The sequence below is a fragment of the Ixodes scapularis genome, unplaced genomic scaffold, assembly GCF_016920785.2.
Source record: "Ixodes scapularis isolate PalLabHiFi unplaced genomic scaffold, ASM1692078v2 PGA_scaffold5__190_contigs__length_132052651, whole genome shotgun sequence".
Lineage (NCBI taxonomy): Eukaryota > Metazoa > Arthropoda > Arachnida > Ixodida > Ixodidae > Ixodes > Ixodes scapularis.
In genome coordinates, this window is record NW_024609880.1 from 93,658,607 (window position 1) to 93,674,054 (window position 15,448).

The 15,448-nt window shown below is 42.3% G+C and overlaps 1 protein-coding gene across 7 annotated transcripts in view; it reads left to right on the forward strand.

The window, feature by feature from the left end:
* Positions 1–15,448, forward strand: part of LOC8033606 (tyrosine-protein phosphatase non-receptor type 4) — a 245,357-nt gene that overhangs the window by 133,896 nt on the left and 96,013 nt on the right. For all 7 annotated transcript variants that reach the window (XM_042293879.1, XM_042293877.1, XM_042293878.1 and 4 more), the window contains one exon: positions 1,630–1,714. In XM_042293879.1, coding sequence (XP_042149813.1) covers positions 1,630–1,714 — 85 coding nt within the window. The remainder of the gene's footprint in view (positions 1–1,629; positions 1,715–15,448) is intronic.

Sequence of the window (15,448 nt, forward strand, 5' to 3'; positions counted from 1 at the left end):
ACTTTTAAAACATTAAATAAATCAGTTTTATTGTTTAAATCAAATATAACTCAGATGTTTATACATACTATTTAAATCACTTTGCCAGAAAAGTCGTTTTTACAATGTAAAAAAAAGATCCACTGTAAATTTAATTACATCATAAGGTGCAGATCAATTCAAAACTGTTTTTTTTTATATATAAACTATGGCATACTAAAACAAAAAGATTGATTTTTCTTTTTATTCTTTTTATTTTTATTTGCTTGATGTTTTCTTAATTAAAAAGAAAATAAATAGTGAAAACTTATTTATTGTATTAACTTTGCAGGAAATTATTTGTGTAAAGGGTGTTCTTGTGGGAAGTCATCACAATGAAATTGGTGTTGCTTAAATCACAATTTAAAACATCTTGATTTTAATTCTCCACCCTGAGCTCGATCATTTCGCCGTAGATTAATTTCAGGATAACAATGCCTCTTTGATTTTGCGGAAAAGTTCAGTGATTGCACTGTCTAGATGCCGGGAATGTTTCTCATCAAAAGCCAGCCCGCAGTGTGATTGCTACAAGATGTTAAATTGATTTCCTGGGATATGTAAGAAGTGGAGAACAGCTAAATGCTCTGCTTAGGTTTGCCCCAGCCCTAATGCAATGACACTCTCAATGCATCGGCTTGAAGAACCAAGGTTTCGTCCGTGCACGCTTCCACCGCCACGGTTTTGCACGCAAAAAGGCGCCGCGTGCTGCTGAATGCATCTCATTGTCGAACATCAGCTCCTCCACTCGTGGTGCAACGCGCGTTTTTCAAAGCGTCCCCTATAGTTCCTGCACAGAGTGTATAGTAATGGTATTGCAACTCTACTTCAACTTTGTTCACTATATCCCTGTCTTTCCTATATCATCCTTTATTGTAAAGAAGTTGTATTGTATTTTTAATGGTTAGCTTTTATAGTACTATATCAGTGTCACATAGTTTATAATAGAAATGGTGTTTGCACAGACCCTCTGAAAAGTTCGACTCTGTGAGGTGAAGTGGGAGTTTAACATGCAGTGGGTTCCCATTAATATCTCCGTTCCTTGTTCTTCCAAAGGTGAATGTATCGTGTGAAAGGACAGTTTATTAAGTGGCAAGAAGGTGGGAGTGTTGGATTAATAATTGTCTCATTAATGAGCATGACTGCATTTCATTCTCTAAGAGCTATGCGAGTTGGGATCTATTTTGCTCAGTTAATTTTACTTCTCCAGAAAAGTAAAATAGCTTAACTGACTGCCTTTTTGACACAAACTCGAGGATGTACTGAAAGGATTATGAGTTTCCACAAATATTTTTTAAGAGAATCCTAAACCCCTAGAACATCTAAAAATAAAAAAAATAAAAAATTATATTTTAATTTTTTGTGTTTTAACTATTCAAATCTCAGTTCAAGGAACTGTGTGACACCCTGTTCTATTTTTCCACATATTTATAGCAGTCAAATGTCTCGATTTAAATGTGAATAGCAACATGCATAAAAAACAAATCTTATCACGCTAATTTTGGCATGCCTTCAGCCGTTCTTATCGGTTTGAAGTGTCTTTGCACAACCCTCGCTATCTGAAAATGCTGGGGCATATTTTTTTCTCTCTCTCTCTCTCGCACTACTCTGCAGGAGCGAAGTCCAAGCCTTCACACCTGCCATTCCCCCAAAGATGATAAGATACGCCGATGACGACTCCCTTCCTGAGCTCATCTTGGTGAGTCTCTTTTGCGTACATATTCCGAGTTTCTCGTAGGGAACCTAGACCTGGGGTGTCTCACCGTGCCCCTTCGACGTTTTACTAAGGTGCCCGGAACGCACCTCTGTCTGGTGTGTGTACCGAATCGCTATCTCTTTCCTTTCGATTCCTGCCTGGGGATGTCACGTTAGAAACATTATGCGGATTGTAGCGGTCTTGGCAGTAGTTCCGAGGTGCAGAGGACATTGAGGCGGCCCACCGACTCCGGGCGTGAAAAGGGAAAATAGCGCCGGTTCTTATCAGGTTTGCCGAAAAAAGAACGAGGGGCCTGTGGATGACGAAGCGAGTGACACCAAGAAATGAAGAGATTTACATTAACGAGAATCTAACCTAAACACTGAAAGGTTTACCTTGGCAAACTAGGGAATGTGCAAGAGCAAAGGCATACAAGTTTGTGTGAATGAGAAACAGCAAGATTTTTTCACAGCAGAAAGAAGGTGCTGGCGCAGTCCGCACCGAATGTGAAAGAGATTTAACTAAACTAACGTAGCAATGGAGAGCACTTTCGACTCAATACGCTAGTGGGGCCTTTATAGGTCACGTGTGCAGATGGAAAGTAGCTGCAGTAACGTAGAGCTTTGCCTTCTAGACGTAAATGTCCGAAGCTTGCGCAGGCATTGGAAGAAACTTTTAGTTATATTATCTGGAAGCCTGGCATCGCTGGATGTATTGATATTGAGCGAAATCAGCGTGGACGAAAAATTGTGTTTGGAATTTACGCCAGGAGATTTCCACTCATATTGTCTGTGTTGTGAAGAAAAAAGGGGAAGTGGTTTATTGATGTTTGTAAAAAATTATTTTTTGTTAGAGAGGAAAAACGTATCCATGATTCACGCAGGAGTTTGCACAGTCTCGATTCATAAATCTTCAGTTTCATATATTGTGTTCCCCATTTATGGACCGCCTATTTTATACATAAACGTGTTTTGTGAGGAATTTTCTGTCCTGCTTCGCCAAGTTGATAACAGTCAGCATGTTCTACTGGCCGGCGATTTTAATATAGATATTTCAGACGATTCAAAATGCGTAGTTTCTGATTACTTAGATGTTCTTTCTTCTTTTGGTCTAGAGAATGTAATATAGATTGCACGAGAAAAGAATCTTACGGTTGTAAAATAACGAAGTCATGTATTGATCATATAATAACTAGACTTGGTAATGTGATATTAGTTCCTGCAGTGATTAAACAAAAAGTCGCGGATTATTATTTCATTGCTCTTGCAGTATTAGGGGGAAATCCCAACCAATTGCACGTCCAACCGTACAGTGCTTAAAACAGTCTTAGATAATAAAAAGATAGCCTGTCTGATTAGCCGTCTGATTAGCACATATGATTGGAATTCATTGGGAATGTATGATCACATCACCACTTACAGTTTGCTCGTAAGTAAATTTAAAGAGGCTGATAAACCTCTTCCATGATTACAAAGCTAAAAAAAAGAAAAACGGAAAATGTGTGGATTAATGACAATATTTTAGAACTATGTCATCAGAAAGATAAATTATGGCAACGATGCAAACAAAATCCTGGCAATAAAAATCTAAAAGTGAATTTCGGGCACTCCGAAACAAAGTAACAGCTAAAATGTGATTATCGAAAAAGAAGCATTACTTAGATGAATTCTCTTCAGCAGGGAATTCAAGGAAAACATGTGATCTCCTAAATGAGTTAATTGGTAGAGAAAGGAAAAATAACATTAACGATACAATAAGAAATAATTTCCCCTGTACAGTCAACTACACGGAACTGGCCCTGTTCTTCAATAAGAGTTTTATTAGTACTGTAAAAGCCTTAAAACAAAACATAATGTGACATGTGAAAAAAAAAAGCCAGCTGAACAGATCAGCTGCTTAATTCGGCACACGTAGCACAGCTACACGAACAAGAAATGTTCGATATTATCAACTCAATGTCAATTACAAAGGTACCTGGGATAGATGAAATTCATGTACGGGATTTAAAGTATAACTATGCAAAGTTAAAACTGATCCTACTTAAAATCATCAACGGCTGTTTGACAACGGGTGAAATACCAGAAGGACCAAAAGTATCAATAATAAGGCTGCTTTATAAAAATGGTAATAAGAAAGAAGTTGGAAATTATAGACCCATGTCTATATTTCTCGTGATTGCTTACATCCTAGAGAAATGGGTTGAACAATGTATAAATGGATTTTGCGACAAATTTCTGTTATTAAATCCGAAGACAAAGAAGTACAATTTCACTACTTGAAGGTTTCTCCAGTTTGTAAATGAAACACTTGAAAATAACAAGATAGCACTTGCCTTGTTCGTGGATTTATCTAAGGCAGTGGTTCTCAAATGGGGGTCTGCGGACCCTTTGGACTTTGTGAAGGCATTCTAGGGGTCTGCGAAGCCCTGCCTCATCAGTCAAGCCCGGCAATAAAGGTGGGGTTTTTTCAGATTGAGAAGAAACGTTCCAACTTTCCGCAGGGTTTTCTCATGTGTATGTCAATTAGAGAAGTCTACTTCACACTAGCCCATAGTCATATCTATTTAATAAATCATTATCATAATTAGCCTATACCTCTACCTTCCCCTCACCACAAACAGGGTCCTCCATCATCTCCGCCAATCTATAGGGGGTCCGCGAAACATCAGTGGTTGAGAACTACTGATCTAAGGCATTCGACACATTAGGCCATAAACTTCTGTTACATAAACTTGATAAGCGCGGTTTCAGAGGTCCTTTTAACCGATTTCTTGCAAACTACTTTACAGACCGATTTCAAATGGTAAAAATTAGTCGCAACACCAGTGAAAAAGTAAGAGTTGAATGTGGTGTGCCGCAGGGCAGCACTTTACTGGTTTTTAATATATTTATGTGAACGACCAAGGATCAATCCCGTTGCAGTCTAGACTGTTTCAGTATGCTGACGATAACCGTTTTATTATTACTGCATTATGACTACGAGCTAGCAGTTTCTCTTTCTCAGTGTGAGATAAACTTTTTAATAGATTGGTTCTCGAGCAATGAAATTTCTCTAAATACCAATAAAACAAAGCTAGTTCGTTTCCGTAACCCCCAAGTGCATTTAACTTAAGCCAAACATATATCTCCACCTTCATGAGCAAGATCAGTCCATCTGCAGATGTAAGCCATTACCGTACAAGTCTTCAGTCAAATATTTAGGTATATTTTTTTTTAGCGGAACCATCAGAACATTTCACTAGAAAGCTCCGTTTAGTATCCGCATATATATACAAACCAAAAAGTGCATGCAGTTCTTCATGACTTCGAACTGGAAGAAAAAATGAAAGCATTAGACATACTCTCATTCCATCAAAATTATGGCAGTCTATTTTCAGAGCTCTGGGAGAGTCCATCTTGTGGTATGGAATAACGATATACGGGAATTGTTCAGGGTACAAAAGAAAGGGAGTTGATAGGGTCATAAGGCATATTGCATATAATGTTTCATATGGTTCAGTTCATCATGACTTAGAACTGGAAAAAAAAATGAAAGCATTAGACATACTCTCATTCTATCAATCTTATGAATATCTAGCAATAACAAGTAATTACTATAAAAATAATTTCAAATACGAGGTAAATAAAAGAAATCTAAGGCGTACAGAGAGATTTATATTGACGAAAGTTCTAACCAAAATGAAAGGAAATATTAGATCTGTGCATTACCTATTTAATGCGTTGCCTGAAACTTTAGGTAATTTAACATCCATTCGCACGGTAAAACTAAGCGTTAGAGAATGGTGTCAAATGCTCACTGATACTACCTGTGGATAAAACGTAATGGTTTGCTTAGTGCACAGTTTCTTTCTTAACCTTTTATAATGATGCATGCAGTGTTTTGTTGGCTGCCTGGATCCACACGCAAGCATTTCTGCTTTCGCCAGCACTACGCTATCTTGTGTGTTTTTTTCTTTTCAGTAAATAAAGTATTATTATAATTATTATTATAATTATTATTATTATTATTATTATTATTATTATTATTATTATTATATCATCATAGCAATAGAGGTGGAGGCAGCAGTTGCGCGTTCTGCTGTACCTCGTTTTGTAACGAGCCAGTCGACAAAAATTCCGCAGTCACAGGTTTGGATTTCATGGCGTTTGCGACAGTGGTGCCCATTTGTCTCCGATGTTGCCGCTTCTACAACCAACCGCAAGGATTGCGGCAATTTGTAGCATTTGACAGCGGCTCCCGCAACATTTTGTTGCTGTTTACGGTACACTCGGATGCGTGGATGGTATAGAATGTTTAACACATACCCATTAAGGACTTGTTCCAGGCATTGTGGTTCTACCGATGCAGACAGTTCACCATAGCAGCTGTGTGCTAGGCTCCGAGTGTGCAATGAAATGCCAGCCACACAGCTGCAAAAGTAACAAGCATATTTACCTCGTACAAGCAACCACCATTTTGTACACTGAGAACCGCCTGTCGAACTGGAGCTGTCCAACGCTCAGCAATCAGATACAAAGGAGCCAATGTTGTGGAGGAAAGAACCACCAGAACTGCCGAATCGTACACCCAGACCCCCGGAATCCTGTGTGCCCTTTGTGCTCTTTTTTTTTTGTGTGAGCTCCTTCTGTGTACCCAAAGTACTTTTCGCTGGTCTGTCGGATCGGGGGCAGACATGTCTAACCGCTCTTCTGTCGGAGGACCAAAGTAAAATCCTCCTGCTGTGGGGAGGAAGCAGGAGGAGAAAAGAACCTCCATACGACTTGAAGATGCTGCAGACAGAACAACATGTTTGTAAATTCTGTTATCGGTTTCTAACAAAGTCGCTCTTGTAGAGATAATGAGCTGATCCAGTTGGGAAACGGAACAAATGGTCCCAGAACAAATGGTCCCGGAACTAATGGTCCCATGCACAAACAGGAAAAGATGGTCCCAGATAAATATTGCCAATATGGGTTCCGCTTTTTCGAATAAATCCGATAAAATCCAATAACACTCGCCGGTAAAACATTTTACGGTTTCCAATTTATACGAAAAGCTCCGAATTTCGATGCTGCCGGTTGCACGAACTCGTCCGGTTTTTATAGTTTTCTGGGAAGCTCAAAAATGTTTTGCGCTGATTTTCTTTTTTTTTTTTTATTTAAACTTTTGTGCTACAAGCGTCATAAAATAATAAAGTTTCAGCCCATCTAAAAAAAAGTTAGGTAGCGTCTCTACGACAATAATCGAATGGGGCTCGCTTATATAAATATATTGCTCAAAAACACTGCTATATAAAAATGATGCTCAAGAACAACTGTGAGGCATGTAACAGGGGATTCAGCAGCATAGTCGTGCATAGCCATCCAACTGTATAAAAGGCGATCGACGCTCTACGGGCAGAAGCTTTATCTGTCCCTATAAAAACTGCTCAGGAGTTTTTACGGAGAAGGAAACAAAAAATGAAAGCCGCTTACAACTCCCTGTAACGCCGAATTAGAGCGCAGCTCTTGAGGAGGAGGAGGGAAGGGCACGGGGGGGGGGGGGGGGTAAACTAACCAGGGGGGGGGGGGGTCACGTGACCCCCAATGCCGATGATGTCATCACTGACGTCACTGATGACATCATCCGTGACGATGACGATGCGGGTACCGATGACGTCATTAGTGACGTCACTGATGGCTTCACCAGTGACGATGACGATGCGAATGTCGGTGACGTCATCAGTGACGTCGCTGATGACGTCATCAGTGATGATGACGATGACGATGCGGATGCCGGTGACGACATCAGTGACGTCACTGATGACGTCATCAGTGATGATGACGGTGCGGATGCCGGTGACGTCGTGAGTGATGATGACGATGTGGATGCCGGTGACGTCATCAGTGATGATGACGATGACAATGTGGATGCCGGTGACGTCATCAGTGATGATGACGATGACGATGTGGATGCCGGTGACATCAGTGATGATGACGATGACGATGGGGATGCCGGTGACGTCATCAGTGATGATGACGATGACAATGCGGATGCCGGTGACGTCATCAGTGATGATGACGATGTGGATGCCGGTGACGTCATCAGTGATGATGACGATGACGATGTGGATGACGGTGACGTCATCAGTGATGATGACGATGACGATGGGGATGCCGGTGACGTCATCAGTGATGATGACGATGACGATGTGGATGCCGGTGACGTCATCAGTAATGATGACGATGCGGATGCCGGTGACGTCATCAGTGATGATGACGATGACGATGTGGATGCCGGTGACGTCATCGGTGATGATGACGATGACGATGTGGATGCCGGTGACGTCATCAGTGATGATGACGATGTGGATGCTGGTGACGTCATCAGTGATGATGACGATGTGGATGCCGGTGACGTCATCAGTGACGATGACGTCATCGGGGGGTCACGCGACATCGGCGGGGGTCACGTGACCTTGAGGAGGGGGTCACGTGACCTCAGGGGAGTCACGTGACCTCGGGGGGGTCACGTTACCCCCCACGAGGTCACGTGACCCCGGTGGGGGGCTCGCGCGGTGCATTATGGGACATTTCCCATGATGCACCGCGCGGTTACGCCGACGGCGACGGCGGCGGAAACGGGCCCCTAAGAGCTGCGCTCTAAAACAGCGCTGGTCCAGATGCAGCGCCGACTGCATGCAGACTCTCCGCCCAGTTGGAGCAGGGAGCAAAGACGATGGAGGAATTCCTTCGAGGTGTCAGTCGCACTGTTCAGTTTTGAACACCAGGTGTAAGATGTTAAGGCACGTCCATATATGTGTTATCAATAAATTGTGTAATTTCTGAACATCTTGTCGTAAAATATAGTTTAACCTAGCTAGTGCAGTTGCTGATCTGGTTAAAGAGATATGGAGGAACATAAAATATGCATGGAAACCTAATGCACATATAAAGGCATTGAGCTCCGCTCGTTCTGTGTGCTACCATCACGCGTCATGGCGAGATGGAAGTAATTCGAGTTTCATGGCTTCAACAGAATGAGGGTACTCATTTTTTTTTTGTTTCAAAGGAGCCTATTGATACTATAAATATCATAAAGCCCCTTATATGAAAATTTTGATAACTCCTATAATATCGCATAAGGTCACTAAATTAACAGTTAGGAGATAATTGTTGGACAGTATTCATTTCGAAGATATTGTGACGATTTTGAAGAAAATTAAGTTCAATACCCGACCGCTTTCTTCGAAGTAACTGGCCTCAAAATATAGACGAGATCCTTCATTCCACCAGGAAATCACTGATTGCATAACGGATGAAGTATATTTAGGGTTCCGCGTTTTCGGTTTTTATTTTTTCAAAATTCGGCGTACTTTTTTCGGTGTTTATTTTAAAATTCAATTTTCGGTTTTTTTCGGTGTATATGTATTCTCAAAAAATGTTACCGGTTATTTTCGGTGAAAATGAAAGAAACACCATCGCACACTGGATCAGATGAACACTCAAAGAATAACGGCACATATATATACCTGGTCTTCGCTTCAACTTCCGTCAGGAGACACCTCAAAATCGCGGAATTCGCGGGCATAATATTCAGCACGCTTCTTTTTCCTTCCCATTCTGACGGCGTGACCGTCTGAGGTGATGACCGTACAGAAACCGGTGAAATGGCAAAACAAAATCCATTGTATTTATGTTTTTAATCACATGGAAGTTTGAGAGAGGGTGATAAGAAGGTATCAACGGGTTTCCTCGATGTCTTCTTAAGTGCATGACTCCCGAACTTTTTTTAGGAACAGGAACTTGACAAACTAGGCCCGATCACAGAAAGGACACAGATGTCCCGCGAAGGCCAATCCAAGACCTTTTTTGTTGCATGTTGAACCTTGGGAGAGGGCAATCACGAAGGCGTCAAACAATGTCGAACCTTGCAAAGCCCTCTCTCCCCTCCCCCCTCCCCCACCCACCTCGACGCGGCCCTAAGAAACTAACCTTTTTCGGTTATTACCGAATTTTATGAAACGGATTAGACGTACTTTTATCGGTTTAAACCTAAAACGCCGAACCTACAAACTGACCTTTTTCGGTTAAAACCGAATTTCCAAAAATGAATTCGGCGTACTTTTATCGGTTTTTATCGGTTTAAACCGACAACTCCGAACCCTAAGTATATTGCATGGTGTATCTTAGTTTCTAAACGATATTCTTACGGGACCATTTTTTCCTACCTTGGACTTGGGACCATTAGTTCCCCGACCATTTGTTCCGGGACCATTTATTCTGGGACCCTTAGCTCCGGCACCATTAGTTCCGGTACCATTGGTTCCTACACCCGATCCAGTAGGGCTGGGTTAGCCCTCGTTTCATGTGGCAGGCAGCATTTTAAGTTCCCCTTTGCAATGTTTCCCAACATTTCATTCCCACTGCGACGGATCGGGTAGACCCCATTCAGTGTCCATTTGGACGTTGAAGAGATTTTAGGAGGGAGTTGAAGGAACCTTGCTTTGTCCTTAACCTCGGGGGCCCACTTTAGGATCACCGACCCGCTAGTGTTGCCAAAGCTAAGCTCTGCTTGTGACAAGCAGACCATATGTGGCAAACGAAAGCAACTTTTGAACTCTGTGAAGATCCTTGCTGGCTACATGGTGCTAAATAGCCCCGCATTGCTTGGACTATGTGAAGTTCCTAATCTGCACCTCATTTTCATCTCTGTTCTGGTTACATACCTTTATCTGCGTTAGACGATCACTTTCGTTTTTCAGTCGTCAACTTGGCAACGACAAGCTTGCAATGGCAACAAAAAATAAGGGAGCGGGTGAAATTGTAACAGTTACTAGTCATTAAATTACTACTTTAGACTTCAAAATGTACCCGGGTCTCCTCTGTGATTAGTGCAGAACCGAAGTAGTCAAATGATTACAAACGACTTAGAAAAAATATAATTTATTATGGGTATCTTGTCTTGCTAGGGACTGTTGGCACTTCCCGTTGCTATATTGTTAAAAGAATGTTTTTTTCCCGGTGTTTATTAAAAGGACACTGACACCCCCCAAAACAAAAATGTTTTTCATTCATTGCTACCCAAATAATATTTTGCTACAGAGTCACGTATATTTTTTAATAAAGCCAAGAAACGCAACTGCTCGAAACCGAAACCTGCGCACGGATGTGGGAGAAATATAGAGGAGCGAGCGCCAAAAATCACCTGGCTACACCCTACCAAGTTTTTTTTTTTTTTTTGGTCGCGCGCAGCAGACAACATTGCTGACATCGTTGCAGGTACCGTTTGCTGTGCGATTGCTTTACAGTTATGTTTGTTTCCCTCGCTGTTCTGCACTTTAAGATGAGTTTTTTTGTACGTTGAAGAGTTGGAAAATGAGTAGTGAGTGCCCGTGATAGGCCCCGAAAAGAACGCCCCCAAGATGTTGCGTGATCAGAGCTGCCTCACAGGTCCAAAAGGGGCATTGTGCAGCAGAGTCTGCACAAGTTTCCGAAATATAAATGGGATTGGGACCAATGGCTGACTGCAATTATTGCAGAACAGTTATATGTACCTCGGAAAGCGGACGCCACCCGATTTATATGCTCCTTGCATTTTGTGGAAAGTGACTGCATTGAGTTTGCAGGTGTCAAAAAGGGAGTCTCATACCATATAGTTCAGCGACGTTTCGTCCACATTTGTTGTCGTTTTTTCTTTCAGTGGCAATTTGAAAAAAGAAATGTGTAAATATCGTAAAATGTTTGACAAGAAAAAAACAACAACAGTATGCTCACTTTTTGGGTCAAACCTGGGTCCGCTCCGTGTGAAGCGGACACTTTTCCACTGAGCTGGCCTACAGCTTTAAATAGTCGTTTCGACAATTCGTTTTTGTACTGACCCAATAAGGGACAACTGCCGGCAATTTTTTTCCCGGGTTGTGGCGGCATAATATCCACTTCCTAACAACATAAACTTGTGGATGCCCTAGGGCGTAGGCAGCTTCCTATCGTAGAGCCCGAAGTACGATAGTTTCAACATCGTAATGTTCAGGCAGACAAAGAGGAACTCCTCGTTCGTAGTAATGCAGCCGGTCGACTGTAGGTCGGAAAGTTTGCTGCCAATTTCCCCGCAGCAAAGGCAGACCCCAGGCTCGAAGTCGAGCAGCACCACGTATTGGCCACATTCGCACCTAGTGAAGAAATCGTACGCATGCATATTCAACTCGAAGCACGCACTTCGTACTTGACGTTCGCGGGTTTTTCCAAGCTTTTACTAATTTGTGTTCGTAAAACGAGCGATGCCTTCAGCCACGGGAAGGGGCGACGACTCGGCGACGTCTTCGTGCGAATCGGGTTGGTGGTCGGGCGTGTCGTACGGGATGAATCCTAATTCTTTTGATCGGTCCGAAATTTCTCTTTCAAAGAAAGACAGAATTCGCGAAGGGCAGTTTTGAAGTAGAGGTCCCACGCCCGCCGCCATCGCCGTCCAGCCCGCGAGTCCCACGATACGCGATACGGGCGCCACGCACAGAATGCTTCCAATTCTTTGTGCAACTTTTTTTTTTTCAATCGGCGTATTTGTAGTTTTTTAAAGCCACCAAAAAAAAAAAAAAATGGGTTTTATATATATTTTTTTTTTTTTTTTAATGTTGAGTGTATGCGTGAAATGACCCACGACTTCGATTAAATTTGGTGGTTGTGTCTAAGCCATAGAAAACGGCCCGTGACCACGGAAAAGAGTGTGAGCACGACTCAAACCGGCCGGTTCTCAATCGGCGGTTTTCGGGCGGAAAGAAACCAAATTTCGAGCCGCCAATTGTGCTCTGGGTAGTTGGGCTCTCATATGTCACGTACAACTAAAAACCTCGGCGAGCATAAATACCCTGTCAGTGTCCCTTTAAGTGACGATTAGAATTGCGGCATGTCGTATTTTCGCGCTGTAGCTGCGCGCGCAAATCAAACACCACGCTCGCTCAAGCCTGCTCCGCGAGGGCTCTTCTCCCTGCGCGCGGGTGCACTGCGGCGAAGCGGCAGTACGTGCCGCTTGCTCCGTCTCGTCGCGGGCTTTACGCAAGCAGCCATATTCTGGAGAATGTTTACCCCTTCCCCTTTTTTTTTTCTGTCTTGGTGGAAGAGAAGTTGTCTTAGTGATGCTGACTCAACTGTTCTCGGTTTAGTTAGTTTAGGTATGGATTGTATGCTTATAGCGCCATATTCCCGCTTCACCTTTTGCATGTCTGAGTGCTGTTTGAAGGTGCTGCAAAGTAATTTCATTCGTTTAAGAGGCTAAGCGCGGAGCACGTACGTCCGTTTTCACCGATGTCACTTTAGCCGCGCGTCGTGTATTGTTGTTCACAATTTGAATTATAGGGAATAAAGAAAGCAGGTTAATTGAATGCTCTTGAAAGAATTACAGTTGCTATTATCATCTCGGAGGAACTCAGTCTCAAGTGTCTACGAGTTTCTAAACCACCGTGCCCCACCCGAACTGCAAACATAAAAAATAATAATAATAATAATAGTTTTGCAAAGGAAAAAAAACATGACATTTTCTGAAGAGTGCTGGAGGTTTCACGTTGCCGGAAGAGACGGGTTGGCTTTACTTTTTTTTGTATTATTTTGCCTTAAGTTTTGAGTTTTGAAAATGATAAGAAATTGGGCGTGACACCTTCAAAAAAATAAAAATAAAAAAAAGGATGCAAATTTTTGTGGTCCTAAAGTTTCAAGGCGCTGCGCCCAAATCGCGCGGCGTGGCTGCTTAGACCCGTGCCCTGCACCATATGCATCACTCCAGTCGAAATGTAATGTCAATGGTATTTTGAAAAAAAAAAGAAACGAAAAAAAATTGCTTGCTTGTTTTTTTTGTTTTTTTTTAATGAGGTTGATGCGCACAGAATGTGTTTTGGAATTTCTGTCTACGTTATACATTTTAGCGGCAAAATTGAATAGGTATGTAATTATACACCAATTCAGGTTTTCGCGCAAAATTTTTGCGGGGAAATTACGCGATACACTCACTTTTCGTTACGCTCTGACTTTTTTTTACGTTTTGGTTTTAAACGCATTTTGTGTAAAAAGAAAAGCATTGTGCCGAATTAGTTTGAAGCTCGTCGGGTGCATTCGCCGGACCGCGCCGCTCTATTTTTGGCGAGGGGCAGGCGTGAGCGCCCGTCCGTCGATGCCTCCCACCCTGTCCTCCCCTCCCACCCTAATATCCCCGGGTCTGCCGATTCCCAGAAGCGAGGAAACTCTATGCCGGGAGTTCGCGGTATCACTCAATCTGTGTGGCCGCGGTTTCAGGTGCCAAATTTAATCGAATCGGAGTGTTTCCCAGAAGGGGGGCGAACGAAATTGGGCGTCGATCGCTCTCTCTCTCTCTTCTCTATCTTTCTATCTAAAATAATTATATGTATATCTAAAATAACTCTCTATCCAAACTTTATATCGACCTAAACAGTCTATCCAAACTATATATCTACCTAAACGATCTATCCAAACTATCTACCTATTTAAACAAACTAACTAATCTATCGAGAGTTAGTAGATCGTTCTGATACCCCCGAAAACTATACGATCAACGAGCTTGAGTATTACCTAAGAGCGGTAAACCGGAACCCACGGCTTGCAGCAAAAATGGCACGCCCCCCGCCCAACCCCCCTCCCCCCCCCCCCCCCCCCCTCCCCGATTGCCGCCATCTTGCCTATTCGCCACATGATCACGTCACGTTAAGATGGCCGCGCCCAGGGGTGGGCCAGATCATGATTGGCCAGATCACGGTGATCAGATGGGCCATGGTTGTGTTCCAATCTTACTCGAATGGATCCAGCGTTGTATACGTTCCTCAAGAAAAGGAACGAAAGCTCGTTCCTCGTTCCTTCTGATTTTTGGAACGCGTTCCTGTTACAAGTTCCATATCTGAAAAAGGAACTCATTCCCGTTACAGTTTAAAATATGGAACTTATCGTTACATATACCTTACATTTGTATTTTTTGCTAATTACCATATTTAGTTAAATCAAGAAGAGTTTTTTTTTTTTTTTTTTTTATCTATCCCATTAGTAGTCAACATACGAGTTTGTATGTCGTGATGGAAGGGCACCAGGAGTAGAAAACACGCTGAAGTAGGGTTTCATTTGTTGATATATTCATGTTAAAAATCTCAGCTATTAACCATGTCCATGTTTGTAGTGGGCAATTCAGACGAGCCAAATGTACTTTTACCCAAGATTACACGAGCGTTTTACAACAACCTCACACGCTTCAATTTAACAGAGTCCCGTGTTAGAAGTTAACAACAGTTGCTTCTCGATGTTGCTCTCCGCAAGATAAGCAAGTGAAGGAGAGGGTAGGGCTTTTGGAAAGTCAGTCTTGAAAGCTACAAATACTTCGTTGTGAAGGTTGGATTTGTTGTTCAGTTTGAAGGTGGGGGACAAGAGAAGGAATAAAGGGTATTTTTTGTGTATCTTTGAAGTGAATAATGTTCGGGATACAAGGGTGAGTCCGATATCTGGCAATCTGTGATCTTGTTGTAATTGTAGGTCTCGTTATTGAAGTTCAAAAATGGCTGTAGTCGGAATAAGATTTCTGGGTGTATGAGGATTCGTGGAATCAAAGAAAGTAGCTGAGTTTGAAACAACCCTCTTTCTTTGTTTTTTCCTACTACTAAAAGTTTTGCTTTTTGTACCGCAGTTTCAGGCACTCAAAAAAATATCAACGCCCACCAGCTTTCCTGCACCCGAAACTGTCAGCAAGCGAGGACCACACAGAATAATCCATAAGATTAGTAGCCAAAAAGTT